At 47.0% G+C, this 17,820-nt stretch overlaps 1 protein-coding gene across 8 annotated transcripts in view; it reads left to right on the top strand.

The window, feature by feature from the left end:
• Window positions 1-451: 451 nt before the first annotated feature.
• Window positions 452-17,820, top strand: part of PDGFA (platelet derived growth factor subunit A) — a 35,369-nt gene continuing 18,000 nt past the window's right edge. For 4 of the 8 annotated variants that reach the window (XM_050317438.1, XM_050317439.1, XM_050317440.1 and 1 more), the window contains exons 1-4: window positions 452-1,394; window positions 2,514-2,610; window positions 9,907-10,011; window positions 12,108-12,295. In XM_050317438.1, coding sequence (XP_050173395.1) covers window positions 1,332-1,394; window positions 2,514-2,610; window positions 9,907-10,011; window positions 12,108-12,295 — 453 coding nt within the window. In that variant the 5' untranslated portion in view covers window positions 452-1,331. The remainder of the gene's footprint in view (window positions 1,395-2,513; window positions 2,611-9,906; window positions 10,012-12,107; window positions 12,296-17,820) is intronic. The other 4 variants (XM_050317443.1, XM_050317442.1, XM_050317445.1 and 1 more) reach the window with 3 other exon arrangements.

A 17,820-nucleotide genomic window follows, 5' to 3' on the forward strand; every position in this document is an offset into this window, starting at 1 on the left:
CGCCGCTCTGCCGCCCCTCCCCTTCTGCAAAGGAAAGCCCCCGCCCTCCGCTAAAAATAATAACAACGATAAGAAAGCGCGCACACACACACACACACACACAGGATCGCTCCGTGGCCATGGCGATCCGCTGTGCCTTATGTAAAGGCAGGGCACACGGCCGATCCCGCCAGGTTACACGGCGGCTGCTGCGCAGCAGCGCCCGCCCCCCGCCCGGTGCCGCAGAGGGCCGGCGGCGGGGGCTGCCCTGCTCCCCCCGGCCCCTGCCCGCCGCCGGCTCCTTGTTTTCCCCTCGCAGAAGGCAGAGCCCCCTCGCCCTCGAGCAGGCGCCGCAGCTGCCGGCACCCCCACGACTTGTTGTTGGTGGGTCTGGTGCCGGAGCACCCGGGAGGAGGGGCGGGGGCGGCGCACGGCGGGGCGGGAGCGGTATATGCTGCTCCTCGCCGGGGCCACCCTCCAGACCGGCCACCGCTCCGGAGCGAGCCCGGACCCTCCCTCCGCCTGGAGTTGCAGTTCGTCTCCGATCCCCTTGGGATTTAAACCTTCTTGCATATATATATATATTTTTTTTTCCCTTCCTCCTTCTCCTCCTCTCTTTTTCTCCCGTGCAAAGTGGAGCAGGAACTGCACCAAGGCAGCCCGCGAGATCCTGCAACACTGCTCCGATTTAATTCCCTGCTATTATTCCTAATTAATTATTATTTTTGACCTCGCCCCCACCCCCCTCCGCCGGGGAGGGAAGCGGGACCATTCTCGACAAGAGAAAACATTTCGCTCCGTATCTATAATAAAGATTTTTGATTTTTCCCCTTTCCGAGGAGGGGCCGGGTGGAGGGCAGGCACGGCAGGGGGGGGCCGGCCCTCGGCGGAGAGCGCAGCCCCGCGGTCCCGGCGCGGAGCGCGGCCGCGGCGGCGGGGGGAGGCGGCCCCAGCGCCGCCCGCGAGAGGGGGGCAGCCGCCCCAGACAGGTGATGGGCGTTTCGGCTGCGCTCCGGATCGACTCCTTGGGTTTCACTTTGGTCTGATCTAAGCAAATATGCAGAAGTACCGGCTGGTCTAGTCCTAAGAGCCAAGAGGAGCGAGCGAGAGCGGCAGAAGGGAGAGCAGCCACGCTCCCGTAGCGAGGGGAACGTACAAACAGCGGCCGCGCCGTCATTAAGCCACCGCCGCCCCGGGCAGCCCCGACCCACCCCTGGATGCGGAGGACCCCGAGCCACCCCGCTGCCTTTCCCCTGAGGGATGGTACTGAATTTCTGCGCGGCAGGAGCCGGCCTGCAGCTCCTCTCCATCAGCGTTGCCTTCCCTCCGTGTCTAAAGTGCACTAGACCGCGATGAGGACCTGGGCTTGCGTTTTGCTGATAGGTTTTGGCTACCTGTCCTTTACCTTCTCCGAGGTAGGTGAGAGCGGCTCCCTGCGCTGCCGGTCCCCGGGGCACGGCCGCAACCGGGGGTCGGGGCGAGCCGCGGCGGAGGGCATCGGGGAGGGAGCGGGCTGCCCACCTGGGCTCCGCGGGCATCCCCGCGTCCCGGCCCCCCCGGCAGCGCTGCCCTGCCCCAGGCCCTGCGCGGCTGAGGCTTGGGAGCAAGTTGCCATTTCACGCATGGCAGAGGCGAAGGGGAATGACCGTGCATTCCGCTCCCAGGCTGCTGGCTGCCCTCAAAAAATTATATATACGTATATAATATATGTATTACATATATTATAAACGCATGGTAAAATATCCACGCCCCGCGGGTGCCAGCGGGCTGCGGCTGTGTGGCAGCCGAGGGTGCGCGGAGCCGCCCGGCCCGGCGCGGCCGCCCCCGCGGCGCCCGGCGCTGCACCGCGGGCACCGCCAGTGCCGCGGGCAGAAGTTGGGCGAATCCCCCACCCGCCCCAAAACGCCCCTCTCCGGTTTGTGAAGCTCCCCCGGAGCAGCCGAGAGCCAGCCCGCCCGCTGGGGCGCGGAGCCGCGCCGTGGCGCTGCTACAGGTGGCCGCGGTCGGGGCGAGCGGGGTGCTCGGCGCTGCACGGCGGCTCCGGTAACTTTTCCCGGGACCGGGTCTGCTTGGCGCTGGGAGCCGCGTCGTGGGCGCTGGTAGGATGGCGGAGGCCCCGTGGGACGCGGTCCTCCTCCTCCTCCTCCTGCTCCCCGGGTCGGGGGAGCCCGCGCCCGTGGGGGACTTGGCACCCGCTCGGGCGAACTTCGGCAGCCGCTGCCCGGGTTGGGCTCCAGCCGCCGAGGGGGGCTCGGGGGCACATCCCTGCCGGGCACACGCTACCCCGGCCGGGCCGTGCGGGATCGAGTCGTGGCGCAGTCGGACGCGCAGGCGGGGGCGGCGGGAGCGCTCCGTGGGGAGCGGGGGTGGGTGTGTATGCGCGTGGGGTTTTCTCCTGCTTAGTCCAAACACGTCCCGCGAACACCCCGCGCCCCTCCTGAGACCCCAGAGCCCCGCCGCGCCGAGCGCTCCGCGCTGCGGGCGCGCCCGGCGGGGACTGCGCGGTGACCCGCGGTGTGTGTGTGTCTTTGAAGGAGGCCGAGATCCCGCAGGAGCTCATCGAGCGGCTGGCGCACAGCGAGATCCACAGCATCCGCGACTTGCAGCGCCTCCTGGAGATTGACTCCGTAGGTAAATTAGTCCCGTCCTCCTTCCTTCCGCGCCGTCGGCCGCCGCCGCCCCGGGGGGAGGCACCGCGGGCGGCCCCGCGCCCCGCTCCGGCCCCCGCACAGCGCTCCGGCCCCCGCGCCTCGGGGGCGAGACCCGTGCGGGGACCCGGCCTCGGTGCTGGGCTTGTTGTCAGAAGGGAGGCGGCGGCCAAGGGGCCGACCGGGAATCAAAACTTCAAGGGGTTCAGGGTGGAGAGGGACCTGGTGACCCCCTGTGTTTTCAGACCTCTCCGTCTCTCAAGCGGAGAGAGGAATTTCCCCGAGGTTTGTTGTTGGTCTTACATTGCTCTGTTATCTTTAAACTACTGTCCTAGAGGTATTTAAAATATTTGAAACAATATTTATGAATGAAGTAATGTCTCTTCAAGAGCTGGGCTTTATTAAAAGGAAAATAAACCGTCCACGCTGATTTTAAACAGGAACCTGCATATGAAGCTTACCCTGAAAAATACATTTTTTTTTTCTCTCCAAAAGAAAATAGTGCAGGGTTATTTTCTGCATCATTAGGCATGCAAATGGGTGTAGTGAGAACGTGCAGTTAAACAGATCGTTGCAGCAGTAAATCAGATCTAGAAGCACTGTATTGCTGGGTTTCTTATCATTTGGTTTCACTTGATGCACTTTGTTCCTGATGATTTCTTTCCTCAGTTGAGAGAGAATAAGCCCGGCACCTTTGATGTGCCCAAGGGAAACCTGCATCTTGCTGAAGCACAAACATGGAGAAAAATGAATGAGTTCTTGCTTGCATTGGTACTGGGCCATCTCCTTTTAAACCATATGCTGTGTATTTTTGTAAAGTCTGTGCCAGGTTCAATCACCTTCATTCACTGTTGCAGGATCCTTCTAGAGTTTAACTCACTGCTTTTTGTACAGTGCTCTATTAATGAGCAGGAATGCATTAGGAACGTATTTTGCAGGCATAGCTTTCAATTTTCATGTGATTAGGGAGCAAACGGTTTCCCATTACACTGAAAATGGGAATATTTCTCTCTCGCACAACACTTTACCATGGAGGCTAATTACTGATTACCAGATTGGCATCGGTTTAGTATTTTTGGAGAGCAGTGCTTCATCATTGTTGTTTATCACTGCAATTAAAGAAACTTTCACAACAGGGAAAGGGTATGCAGTACATATTTCCCCAGTGAAGGCTGTTTTGGACCAGACAAGTGCACTACTGCTAAAATCTTTTTCCCAGTGAACTCGGTGGAGTTGGCTGCTGTTGCAGAAGGGCTGGATCTGAGTGCTCACATTTTAAAATAGTGTATGCTGCTTCTGCCTTTGAGTCAGGGTTCTGTAGCTACCAGAATACATTATTTTTTCAAATACCTCAGTGTAAGAAGCACATGCTTCATTTTTAAATACAACTTAGAAGAGGAGCAAAAGTTCACGTGGCTCCATTGCAAGAGAATCAAGCAGACAAGTGGAGCAATGGCAGGAACTGAACAAATTAGTAGATGGAGCAGAGAAATTTATTTCTGAACATAATTATTTACCTCGCAGCGAATATTAACCAGGGGATGCAAGACCAAAAATGGAAGAGGTCAGCCACGAGTTTACCATTTCATTTTGCTGTTTTCTTGCAATTTGTCAGTTTAGAAACCATTAGAGAAACAAGACACATAAATATTTTACTATTTCAACATGAAACAGTAATTCCTTAAGACATGAACTCAAACAACATTAAAAAATAAAACCAAAATATTCAGCCTTTCACCCGGTTCTTGCTTATGTGAGTGCTCCCTTTGCCCGTGTGCTGAGCTGTACTCTGAGCTACTGGGTCTTTTCAGAGTAACCTGTCTTTACTACCAGCATTTGCATTTTCTGGGCACAGTCCCACGGGCTTTACTGTCATGAGTAATTCTTACTAAGGGCTTATCAGAATGACTAATCAAACATTGAAATTGCCATGCTTTCTTCAGTAAACAGGATCAGACCTGTTTACTATATATAGTATTAGCTTCAATTAGCGAATCAAATGTTTTCTAGTTTTCCCTAGTAAGTTGATATTTCTGAAATGCATTTCCTTAGGGCTGCAATTGCCTTTAGGGAAGGGCTAGTTCAGTGAGGGCTTGTACAGTAGGTATATTTCTCTTCTGTAGCGTATACTCATTTTAAACTAAGGCTCAGAGCAAAATCACTCCAGTGACTATTCTCTCCCTCATTTTAGTGTATGGTATTGCCAGTCCTTCTGCATGTGAGTAGCCCTGTTTAAACTCTGTGGGTGGACTTGAGAATTAAGAATGATCTTGTAGGCTAAGAGTTTGCAGGATCAGGCATGCATGCAGAAAATGTCTGATATTCCTGAGTAACAAGGCAGAATCTGTGAAAAATGAAGGAAGAACAGTCATTTTCTCTCCTGCAGTGAAAAACATATATTTTTAATTGGAAAAGTAAGTTTTGTAAGTCAGAGTGGGCAGGTTTTTCTTCTATTCTGACAGATTTGGTCTCTATATTGTAGCGCAGAGATGACTGATAACCCCCTTCATAAAATTAGAAACCACACCCCCAGACCATCTGGCATATTACTTAAAGAAAAACACTACCCAGCATTGTATTCAAAAAAGAAAATCCAGGCCAGTTTGAGAGCTTCCAGTGCTGCATGTCCGAAAAGGCAACGTGAAAGTTCCCTCTTCACATCAGAAAATAGGCTCTTGTATTAATTTGCTGTGGTTGGGACCCGTAGGCAGTGGCAGAATTGCCTTGGCGTGAGGGAGAGCAGAATCTGACCCTGTTTGAAGGAGAAAGCGTGCCCAGCCCCAGGAAGTAGGCAGCTCTAGTGTGCAGAGTACAGTTTTACTACGAGCAGACTAAACCACGGAAACGGGGGCATTTCCTATGTTCTGCCTGTGAAGTTCTCTTCGGCTTAGCAGGGGTGGTTTTTCTCCTCGCGCTTCACCTCTTCTGTCTGTCCTGTGGGAGGTAGAGTTCATTTCATCACCTATTATGTTTGCCTCCCGCTGGGAACAGATTTTCTCCCAGTCATCTCCCTGCTTGGGGAAAGGCAGGGCTGAGTGTGCTTCTTTGCATGGTTTAAGGGCATCCACCGCAGGGTCCCCTTAGGCCATGTGAATTTAACGGCCTGTGATTAAGAACTAGCAGAGCAGCTTTTGTTAAGTGGAGAAATGTTCTAAATTAACAGTAATACTTTCATGGAGAAGTGTTAGATTGCTGCAGAGCTCAGTCTATTGGAAAATCTGCTGTTGACTTTGTGGCTTTCGGTGTGGTGCTCAGATGGAGGATGTTACAGGGCAATGTGTTGGCTTTCCTTGCACCTCTTAGGCACTATGAGAGGAGGGCATCTGCCATGTGTGTCCTGTGTTTTTCCTGAGACAGATGAGGGAATACTCCTCCTCCTTTACAGATGGTTGATCACATCTAGGTAAAGGAAAAAAAAAAAAACCTAAACAAAACAGGATCTTGCAGGCTGTTACTTATATTTCCTTCAATAGATCAAAGTTGAAAACTTAATGACATCTATCTCTGCAGTTGGATGTCAGAAGGGCGTATTTTGAATCAGCCAAAAAGATCAAACAAACAGTCTGATGTTGCCTTGGGCTTTCTGGCTCTAGGACCGATTTGTAAGACAGACCATTTCAGTTTATTGTACCTTACATTGAATTCCTGAGAAAAAGAAGATAATGAGAATTTCCTAAACTGCTGCTGTTGGTGCTAGAAGTCTTGGATCTGTAATTCTGGATGCACATCAAAGTGACTTCTTAGGAGGGTTTGTGTTAAGACTGCATGTATTGGGGGTTGTATCTCACACAAAGTAGTTTAAGAGGAAGATGGTAATGCAAAAGTATAAACTGATAAATATAAAATAGTAGTAAACTTAGGATGCTTTCCACATGCTTCTTCAGGGAGAAGAGTAATCACGTATTGGCAGAGTGTCACAGGAACTCTGTGATATATACTCCATGACCCAGTGGAAAATTGCCAATCTGACAAAAAAGAACAATTTCAGCTACACTAATGGATTGACCAAGGCTAATTGCAAGAGTTTTTATGCCCATCATTGATATGTTGTCAGTACATAAAAGATTACAGAGAAATTTCTTGATCGGCTGCCACGAAAACATTTTTTTATTATTAAAACGTTAAAAGAGAGCTGCATTAATCTTGCTCTGTGCAGCATCCTCCATCTTCACTTGGTGACAAGCAGTGTTCGATTTCTAAACTAAGAACCACCCGTTTGTAGGCATTCTGCTCTGAGCCTCATTTTGTGAGGCGCTAAGCACCCATAAACTCCCATTTCCTTTGCTAAGAGCTTATCCTGCAACTAAATCAGTACATTAGGGGGAAAAACTGATGCAAATTAGGTATCAGCCTTAGTTAAGTCAAACCAGAGAGTGCTGTTTGTAGCATTGTAGTTTAGGTGAAGTACAAACAAGTCTTCTGGCTGTACATCCAGGGTCCAGTGTGAGTTTCAAAGCTGACTTGGTGATTTTTTCAGTCCTGCTTGGGCAAGACTCCTGTTGACTTAGAGATTGCTTGAAGTGCAGTGATTTTCCCATTGACTTCACTGGGAAATGGAATTTCTTCCAAATGCCTGTGGGGATCAGGGGAATGCCAAGTGCCTTTAGCATTTTAGTGTCTTCTGGCTCCAGACATGCGCTCTGTAATTCTGTTTATTAAGAAAAACCCAACATGGATGCTGTGTTGATAGAAATAATAGAATTTGTGTTGCATAATGCACTGAGGTTTGACTGGAACTTGTTTTGCAGTCTGCTGTGCTAGCTGTGTAGATCTCTTCTTTTAACCCTCACAGCAGAGACATGAACTTAGGAAATGATATACATGTTTAAGATATGTAGTGAGACAGTGAGATACAGTATGAGCCAGGGGCCTTCTTCACCTTAGAAATCATCTTATAAGCAACACATGCTCCTCGACGTGTCATTTTGCTTTGTAAACATGACGATGGAATATGGCTAATTGCAGCTGAGTCGAGCAGTTATATATAAGCACATGGCTTAACATATTGGTTAGCTGATCATACTAGTCCTTTAGTCTAACCAGTTTCTTTGAACAAGACAGCAAGGAATCCATCGTGGTAGAAGGGGGAGCTATGCCAGTGTGTTGTGTGTGGGATTAGGACCTGTAGACCAGAGCTACTGTACAGCTGGTGGCATCCACAGTTTCTCTTTTCAGCAGGATGCCTGTGCCCACCAAGCAGTTTGGATTAGAGGCTTTAGTTTTGTGTTTCATCTCTTTTTAAGCACTGTTTGCTTGTGGACAGAGATGCTTCTTGCTCTGAGCCTAGCCTGGATCTTAGGCTGAGCAGAATTCATGCTGCTTTCTTTTGAGTATCACTTCATTGCCTCAGATTGAGGGAGAGGTTATGACAACTCGAAGCTGCCAGAAAGGAGGTCAGTGTGAAGGTGTTGGGTGGCTGAGTGCTAGGAAACAGAAGAGGGCTGGAGACACATCAGAACGGATCCTCATTTTGCATAACACCATTTGGGATCAGGTGGATGGCCTGGTGCCATTGGAATGGGAATGTGGGAGACCTGGCTTCACTCCCCAGCTCAGTTGCAAACTTCCTGTGGGATCTCTGGCAAGCCATTTTATTTATCCCACTGATGAGTTTTCTGGAGTATGGGGTACAATAAAAGCAGAAATAAAATCCATTAGTCATTGCTGTGTTACATTACAGGACTGGGACTGCAAATAAGGCCCAATACCAGATAATTGGTCAGGTTCCAAAATTTCCCATCAAAATCTATGGGAAACAAACACCCTACATAGGAAGTAGGAGTCAGTTTATTTGGGTAAAATGAGACTCTGGATTTCACAATGACTTATTTCATACAAGGATCTGTTCAGCTGATAAGGAGAATAGGCAGGAGCGGTGGGTGATCCTGGCACTATCTCTTGGACCTCCCATTATATCTTCTCTTAGCTACCTAAAATAGTGTTTTCCAAGAAGTGATGATAAACCCTGAGGCACAGAGCTCTTTCTGAGGTGCTAAAGATACTGCTGTCTTCACATCTTACCTGGCTCTGCAGGTGATTTCACAAGCTCTGTGTTCCTTAGGGCACGGTTTCTTGGAGGGAGGAGGAGAGGAGTTGGTTAGTTTGTAGACCAGAACCTGATGATGTGTGCACCTAGTAAAGCTGAGAGTAAAACAAGTTCCAGAATCACAGTCAACTGTGTGTAGAAAAGGAACTGGAAGCAGGGAGCGTGACAGTGCAGAAGATGGGAGTGTAGGATGTTGGTAGCTTGCAGAGAGGGTGATTGAGTCCTGTGTAATATCCACTTACATTTTTCAGTGCACACCACATTTTTTGTGGAGCCAGCAGTGAAACTTTGAAACTCTCCAGTGATGTTACAGAGGACACTCCAAGCAGCAGAGTGCTAAACCCCTTAGTTTTGGTGTATTGGAATCTGTGTGCAGTCCTCTCTTTGCTTGCATCTTCCTGATCCCCTGTTTGCAGATTGTGCTTGTCGTTTTCAGAACCCCACTGCATGGGACACGACCTGAACTGCTTCACTTAACAAAACCAAATAGTTGGAGCAGTTATTTTGTTGTTTTTTATGATAAATGAAATGCCAAGTTTTCCATCTTTGCTTTTTCTCATGGCCCTTTAACCCATGTGGTAGGCTTATTTAGGGAACAAGACAAGCCTGGATGCAGTCCCAGAGTCTGCAGTAGCTTCAGATGCCCCTCCAAAGGTTAGGATACTTCACAGGGGATTTGTTCTGCAACAGAGAGGCTAAAAGGAAACCCATGCTAGTTACTTTTTGCTTTTGATTCTGTCCTAGTACTGCCCTGAAAACCAAGGAAGAGAAAATTTACAGAGGCAGCATTGTTGCTGTTGGGTCTGTAATACCATATTTTCTACTGTAGCCTCATACCAGAACTTCAAAATGCTTGTAAGAAACATTTCACGTGCAGTATTATTGTTCCTATTTCTCCACCTTTCCTGTAAGAAAAGCTTTATTATGCCTTTCACATAAAAATGCAACTGTTTTACTTTAGATAGGGTTCTCTGCCACAGTGTGTGCCCTGTTTCAGGGTAAAATGGATATTAGAATTAAGTTGTGCATGCTTATACATGCCATTTAACTATGTCTGTGTCTTCCCTGCCTTTTGCCCTTGCAATTGCATTGACAGGAGTTACATTAGACTAATAGCAGCAGGATTTGGTCTTGTGCATATGAACGGCACAGATTTGTATGGAGGGAACAGCGCTGTAGAGACATCGATGCAAATAACATACCTGAGGTTTAATATTTTGTTTCCTGTCCTAGGATACGATGATGTTTCAGAAACAAACTTGAGGTCCTATAGTGTTCATTCTGCTAAACATGTGCAAGAGAATCGTCCTGTGCCCATTCGCAGAAAAAGAAGCATTGGTAAGAAACAAGCTGTTTGTACTTTGGGAGTGAAAGCAGAGGGGGTGCTTTTGGTCAGCCAAGCGGGACATTTCACTGGAAAAATGTGACACACACAAAGGGAAAAAAAAAAAAAAAGGCCATTTCTAGTGTCTGCCTTTCTTTTTGCACAAAACGAGCCGTTGCCTGAGAAGCTGTCTTTCTTCTGGAGGATGTCCATAGGAGACAGACAAGCACAAATTCTTTACATTCACTTTCTTGTTGCAGCATGTTCGAAAGCTAGACCTCGGTTAGAAAATGCTGTGATATTCAATGTATAATTCATAGTGTGGGGAACAACTACAGCAGTGTGCTTTAAAAAACATCAACAGTTGGTAGAGTTTTCAGTACAGAAGCTCCACAAAAGGAAACAGCTTGACTCTTTATTCACAAGAAAAATACAGTTTATCCTAAAAATTAAAAGCCATTGATGGAAACGCTGGGACATTGATTTCCATCACTGCGTGGGGCACCAGGCCTGTTTACAGGGGATTTTATTCTTATTAAGCAATGATGATGGTGACCCAGCAAAGCCCACATATAAATGTAAAGAGATGCTAGACCAGGCTTTGTAATCAGTGCTTGTCCATCTGATTAGGTCTGAGTGTTCTGCCGTTCCCATTTGACTGTGGAAAACATCCATGATCTTATCTGTGATGGGTAGTTCAGAGTCAGTCTATTTGTACTTTCAGCTGTGGTGGTACTCAGAGATAGCACAGCATGCTGTCAGCGTGGATTTGCAGTGTGAATTGGCAGGCGCGCTCGTCACATTGAATGCCTCTAGAGAACAGCGGTTCTGAAACAGTCTGCTACGCTTGGCACCTTACCCTGCAAGGTGCTGAATGCCTCCCCATAAAAGTCAGTGGGAACTGGATATGCTCAATAACTTGCAGGAGTTGCCAGCTATCTTGTGGTATTGGATCCGTTAATTTTCTTGAGTTCACGGCACTGGGGATTGAGAAAAAGAATTTTCACTCTATTTAGTCCATTGAAATGCGTCTCTTTCAAACCTAAGCCTAGATTTTCATGTTACAGGCACAGGCCAGGCCTGAACTTCTTGTACTTCAGAAGTAACTGAAGAAGTGCAGGCAGTGTTCCAGTTCCTTGACACATCTAACCCAAAGCTATCACTGCTTCCACTGTAAGGCAAAAAAAAAAAAAAAAAAAATCCAAGATGTCTGTGGAGAACTTATCGTCAAACAACTTGTCCCTGTGACTGCTATTTTTTGCTGGACCGTTTTGAAATATCAGCTTGACTTCTTAGGCAGTCCCTAGGTTGAGAATGATAAATGGTTTGGATCATGGCAGCATCACACAGTAGTTCAGAACTATATAATATGTGGCTGAAGCTGTGGTTTGCAGGCTCACCTTACCTGAGGCCCAGCAGGATTTGGTTTAGCTGCAGATTTTTTGGTCACGCTACTCTTGTGGTTTTACCTCATTCAAGAAATAATAAATTAAATAAAACCCACCATGTACAAAGCTTTGATAACCTCAGTAAGTTGTTAAGGTTTTGGATGTAATGGCAGGGATGTTAAGGTTTTGGAAGTGGAAAGCCAAGACTCGAAAGGTTCAAGCTGGTGCAGGTTTTCTCCCAGCTGAACCAGTATGACTCATATATCCTGAGTGGAACTGCTGAGGTGGTATTTGCCAGGTATTGCATGTTTGTGTGATACCATGTGCGTGCAGTGATTGCCCCAGTGCTGGAAAACAACAGCTGCTGTTACGCAGTCGCTATGAGGCTGTATTAGAGGGTCGTCAAATCTGGAGGATCCCCTGGCTTGCTGTCACTTCTAAAGAGCCAGGATTGTCTTATCTAATGGTTTGTGCTCCGAGCTATGTCGGGAGCCAGGCCATTGTAAACCCTCATTTCAGGGCTGGGCTTTTGGGAGTGAGTCAAGCTTCTCCCTCGGGTAGCACGCACAGTTTAGTGGCAGGCAAACAACACTCAGCACCGACTTGTCAGTAACCAGTACTCACAGCTTAAGGGTGCCACTTAACAGAGGGTGTAAAGTATCGGGGTGCTGTGAGGTGAGAGCAACTGCTCACCTGGAAGTGTGAATTTCTTGTGTCCGCAGAGGAAGCCATCCCGGCTGTCTGCAAGACACGGACGGTCATCTACGAGATACCTCGGAGTCAGATCGATCCCACCTCGGCCAACTTCCTGATATGGCCGCCCTGCGTGGAGGTGAAGCGCTGCACTGGCTGCTGCAACACCAGCAGTGTGAAATGCCAGCCATCCCGGATACACCACAGGAGTGTCAAGGTGAGCAAATCCTGGCTGCAGAGCCCGAAAACTCCACATGTTTTCATGGCTGTGCCGGTATGACCCGGATCTTCATTATCCATCCTCCAAGCCGCAGGATCAGATAGAAATGCTCCTCTCCGTTTGGAGTGAGCAGATGGCCTTTTCGAGTTACACCATCACTGGAAAATCTTGGGTTTGGATTCGGTTTTCACAGGATTCCCTTTAGGTTTTCTTCCTTTGTAATGAAAATAAAGTTGATTGTGTCTTTCCCATGATCTCGCGGAGTACAGATCTTAAAAGTTAAGAAGATAAAGTGACTCAAGGGGCATTGGACTTAAAAAAATAAATAAGTCACAGTATGGAACGCTGTTTTCTTAATTAAATATTATGCAGCCTAAATTGGGCTTTTATATTTGACAACATAACACTTTTGATCTGAAAAAATGTGTTTCAAATTATCTTACCCCAGGGACAGAAGACTCAACAGCTTCATGCTGTATTTACTCATTAGACAAAATCCCTATTGCGACTTTCCAGTAAATATTATGTGAAATATTTATGTTCATTTGGCTTCACTGTGTTCTAGTTTTTATCAGTATTTAAACAAGTAGTGTTGATCTACATCTGTGTGTAGGAGATTAGACTTACACTTAGCATTTATATTGTGAAGACTCTGAGTTCTTGTTGCCCTGAGTATTTTAAGAGCAGAATTAAAAAAAAAAACACACTGCATTCTTGAACATAAAATTGCCCAGCACAACACACTGATCACTGTACTTGCAATGGATTTCTTATTTAGAAAAGTGCTGTTCACTTAGTGCTGCATGCCCTAGACAGAAAATCAGGCACCTAAGCCATTTCATTGTTTTTCGTGCATGCAGACATGAGTCTGAGCAGGATTTCTTCTTCTTTTCTGTTTCTGAATATCTGAAAAATGTTTTCACATCCAAATAAGCCGGAGAAACATCTGAGCAGATTCCCTCAGTGTTTCCAAAAATAATCACTTTACACTTTGCTTGCTGCCTTTCCTTTGTGGGATATGCTTTGCAGAAACAATTAAAAATGAGTTAAAAATTGGGATCAATAATTATTTGAGGGCTGAGAACAAACTGGGGAAGTTGAATGACTTGCAACTGTAAGCCTTTCCCCATAGGAGCTAAACAGCAAAGTGCCTCAGGGTTTAGTGCTGTTGCCTTTGGGTTTGATGCAGCTTCCAGTTAGTTTTGTGTAGCAACTAACTCATAGAAAGCAGTTGGAAGTGCCCAGCAAAGAGTTGAGACACGTATTACGAACTTGCTGTTGGTACCTGTGTGTGACACTGCAACCTTGTGCTTCTTTCCTACCCCTGCAGGGATGGGGGAGATAATAAATGAGAGAGGGAGGTTTGGCTGCCCAAGCCCCCCATTGCAGGGGACACCAGGCGTCTCCTAGAAGCTGCAAACTTCCCAACTGGCAGCAGCTTTGCAGGATGTCATTGCTGGGCCTGCTTCCCTCATTCAGTTTGCTGATATGGTTGTAGTGCTTTTAGATTTGCATTCGTTTTAGTAGGGCACAAGCTAAAAGTAGGCTCAGCTGAGCAGCTGCTTTTCGTGGCTGTGTAAATATATTGCCACCAGCAATATCAATATACGTCAGCCAGCTTTGGAGGACATTTTTTTTTTTTCCCAAGCTCCAAGACTGCTCCAAACAGTCATTAAGTAGCAGGGAAAAAAAGGACAAGAGGTCAAGCAGGAACAGGATGTTCATTGTAAAGGTTGTAGGCTGACCCCACCGTCACACCAGAACTCTCAGAACAGAATCCATATTTATGCCCTCCAGAGTCAGATCCTCTTGTAGCTTTGATGTAATTGATGGTTTTCTGAGCCTTTTGGCAATCCTACGTTTAGAGCTGAATGCCTGCTCATGCCATTGAGTAGCTGGCCCAGAGTGAGGGTCGCTGGAAAGGTAGGGGGAGCGGTTTTGGAGAGCCTTCTCAGCTGTTCCATGGTGCAGTTGGAAAGCCGGCTTGTGTTTTCCCCTGATGTCAGACTGCATGAAAGCTCTCTTTTGATTGAACATTGAAAAGGCTTTCCCCGCTTCCTCCTCATTGACAAGGTAGTGAGATCATAGCTGGCCCATTCACACTAGAAAAATGTTCATCCAGAAAGGTCAGCATCATCCAACAGGCAAAAGCAGAGGGTGTTTTCTTTGTCTTACTGAGGGCCACTGCAGTCAAGGTTAAGAGACAGCTGTGGCAGTGTGGGAGGAGCAGTAGAGGTGCTTGTGTTGGGGCATTCCCTTCCTGGGACATGAGTCAAAGCTGGAGGGTTCAGGGATGTCCTTACTTTGCCTTCACTGAGGTCTGGTCAGTGAAGCACCATGAATGGGCTTGTGGAATTAGAGCTGTAGGGAGTCTCCAAGCCAGGGGTGTGGGCGGAAGAGCTTCCCTGAAATGGGTCTTCTAAGATTTCGCTTTCATGAGGTGGGTTAGGGAAAGGTAGGTTTGCCTTGCAGTGCAACAGAGTGAGCCTATGAGAGCACAGCCTCCTGGCCCTAAAGACATCTCTGTATAGCAAGCTGCACCTGCACAGCACTGCAGAAATCAGACTGAAAGGAAGAGGCTGGTTGGGAGTTGCTCTTTGATAGGAAGGAAGGGATTGCATTTCTCTCCTGGTAGAGTAATGGTGACAAGAACGGGTGAGTTAGGGGTGTTGGTGTCAGTTACAGAGAGATTTCCTCCTCTGCTTGCAAAAGCATTTCAGTAACATCTGCAGATCAGTTGCTTCTGCCCAGTGAGACCAAGTGCTTACCAAGTACCAGACTTGCTTTTTTTGGAGGGGTTCTGAACTGAGTCTTTTGAAGAGGCTTTTTGTAATACTGAGCATGGCAGTGCTCTTGGTGGTTTTGGTCACAGCAGCATAAAATAGTTAATCTTATAAAGCAAATCTTGACTGTACTGCTAATTTTGAATAACTGAGCTGAACATTATGGTTGTTTGCTCATTTCCAAGCTAAGAAACAAAAGCTAAATGACTCCATCCAGCTCAGCTTCACCTCAGGTTGGCCTTCAACCATAGCCCTGCCAGCTTCAGCCATTTCTGCATATTCAGTGTTGAGCTAATCTGGGGAAGTTTAACCTAGTATATTCTTGGAGTACAGTAATAGGAGAGGAAGATGCAGAGAAAAGGCCTGGAAGGGAGGGAATGCAGGAGCAGCTCCTCAGCTGTCATCGGGGAGTTGTTCAGAGGTTTGAAGAGAGTTGGAAAAAAAATGCAGGAATTCAGAGTGAGTTGTTCAGCAGGGCTACCCAGTCTCTGAGGAGGTTAAAAAGGCCTTGCAGAACAAATGGGACATGTAGGTAAAAGGGCTGTGTGTCATGTTTGTAGGTTTAAGAACATTTTTCTTCAGTGACTTTCCGTCAGTAGGATAAACAGCAGTTTAATTTAGCTGTGGCTTAACTGGCGATTACAGCCAGCACTCGGTGGGACCTGCAGGCAGGACCTGGTATCAAAGGTCAGTTCAGGAATGGGAGAAACAAAGGAAACTCTGATACAGGTGAAGGCGGAAAAGCAGCGATGTGCCCTCAGAGCGTGAGGAGCCCTGGCAGCGGGCAGGGTCTGGCTGCTCTGCTCAGAGACACAGCACACAGAGACCCCACATCAGCCATTCCCTCTGGCCAAGGGGGTGCCAAGTGTGCTTCAGCTGCCCCTGGACCTTGAGGCTTTTCTGAGGCAAGGATTTTGGCAGGGTAGTGCCCTGTAAATGTGTTTTTAGAGTGGGTGCCAGGCTCTGAGGTGCTGGGCAGGCACAGCTGGCATGGTGTGCCCTGGAAGGCATCACTCCAGTCCTGCCCTTCTATCCCAGGAGCAGTGACTTGCCAGGCCCCAAAGCATCCCTGATGCCTCCCCAGTACTTTATTTCCTGTTGACTTATGTCTTCCTCGTAGACAGGTTTTCCATCCATCATACCAGCATGCATAATAGTGAGGCAATAGATTCCAAAAGGTGTCCTCATTCATTTGCTTTTAAGGTTTATTTCCCATCCAGTATTTAGTTGTCAACCACATGAGAAACTTTCTGTGCCTTGCAAGTTCCTGCCCATAAGGTTTGGCTTTGTGCTAGAGGTGTTTTGGACATTTCTGCTTTCACTCTGTAGTTTTTTCCTGCTGTTAGTCCCTGATTTCATCTCTCCCAGATCAGCTTTGAAAAATGTGTTCCCATGATGTTTCCATAGGACCACATACTTTTATCAGATTTTATTTTCATTTTTACTTAACCACCACACTGTATGGCAGGGTATAGACCTAGAGTCTACACTGATGCAACGATGGTGCCACTGGTTATACACCATTTAAGTTAGTCAATCATTTCACTGCCTTTCTCTTGAAAAGTTTTTATATAGTGACATTTTGTGGGTCTGGAGGATTTGAGGATTTTTATTTTTGTTGCATTAGAGACAAGTCGAAGCTTGTTGATTTGTGGAGGACTGACCACCTCAAGGCATTGGGTAACACATTTGAGAGTTACTGTACAAGATAAACACCAGGGAGAAAAATACAAAGAAAAAAAGATCTGCACACAAGGCCAGCTCTCACACTGTTCACAACTACCCCTGTTTATACCCACTGAAAATCTGACCTGCAGCCTTCATCACTGTAGATCAGCACTGTGTGTGGCAGCAGGTGTTAACAGGTGGCACAAACACAGCAACTTGCTTGGTTTGTGCTGCTTCAGTTTGTATATTTGCAGAGTCTTACAAAATGACATTGCTTTAACTTGTGTAGCATGAAGTAGGGCAGTGGAACGTGTGCTGATTGTATTTTAACTGCAGTAGTAAAAAACAGCTTTAAATTGCTGCGTAAATTAATTATCCTCTTCAAAGTATTATCTTTTTTTTTTTTATTAACTGATAGTTTAATACCAAATAGCCACAGGAACTCCATATATCTTTCAGTTTGGGAAACCAAGTGAAACAAGGGCAGACTTTTAAAAGCTTGATTACAGTTTATTTTTGTTGCATGTAATTTGCAATGAGACTGGTTTATTCTAACAGCCGTAATAAGCATGGCAGATCTGAAAGCTGTTTCATGATTGCTGGGTCTCCTTCTTTGTCTCTGACGATGGAGGTGTCTTAATTACTGTTTGTTTTCATAAATTTTAAGGATTAGTCATCCTTTGATGCCAGATGACTCAGTTGTAGCATACATTTTCGAATCTTTGTGTTCAAAGGCTTGATGGGTTCTGATAGGAGATTTTGAAACATACTGCTTCGACCCAGAGTTAAGAGTCTTTCAGCTAAAGTGTTGTGTGTCATGGCCAGCTCCTAATCTGTTTATATGGAGATCTGACAGTTTTGGAATGTACCTTTTAATGTGGATACTTTACTACTGCATCTGTCTCTCTAACTTTTGTTTGCTGGGTAAATGAAAATCATCTCCAGATCCTGTTGACACAAGGGGCAGTGACTAGAACATGTATCTCAATTCCTTGTTCCATGAAGGAAAAGGCAGATCTCCCACTGGCTTTAAGAAGGCCAGGATTTTGGTCTAGATTCTGTCACTGTCAT

This window comes from Myiozetetes cayanensis, unplaced genomic scaffold (genome assembly GCF_022539395.1).
Source record: "Myiozetetes cayanensis isolate MyiCay16 unplaced genomic scaffold, myiCay2020 scf20-37, whole genome shotgun sequence".
NCBI lineage: Eukaryota > Metazoa > Chordata > Aves > Passeriformes > Tyrannidae > Myiozetetes > Myiozetetes cayanensis.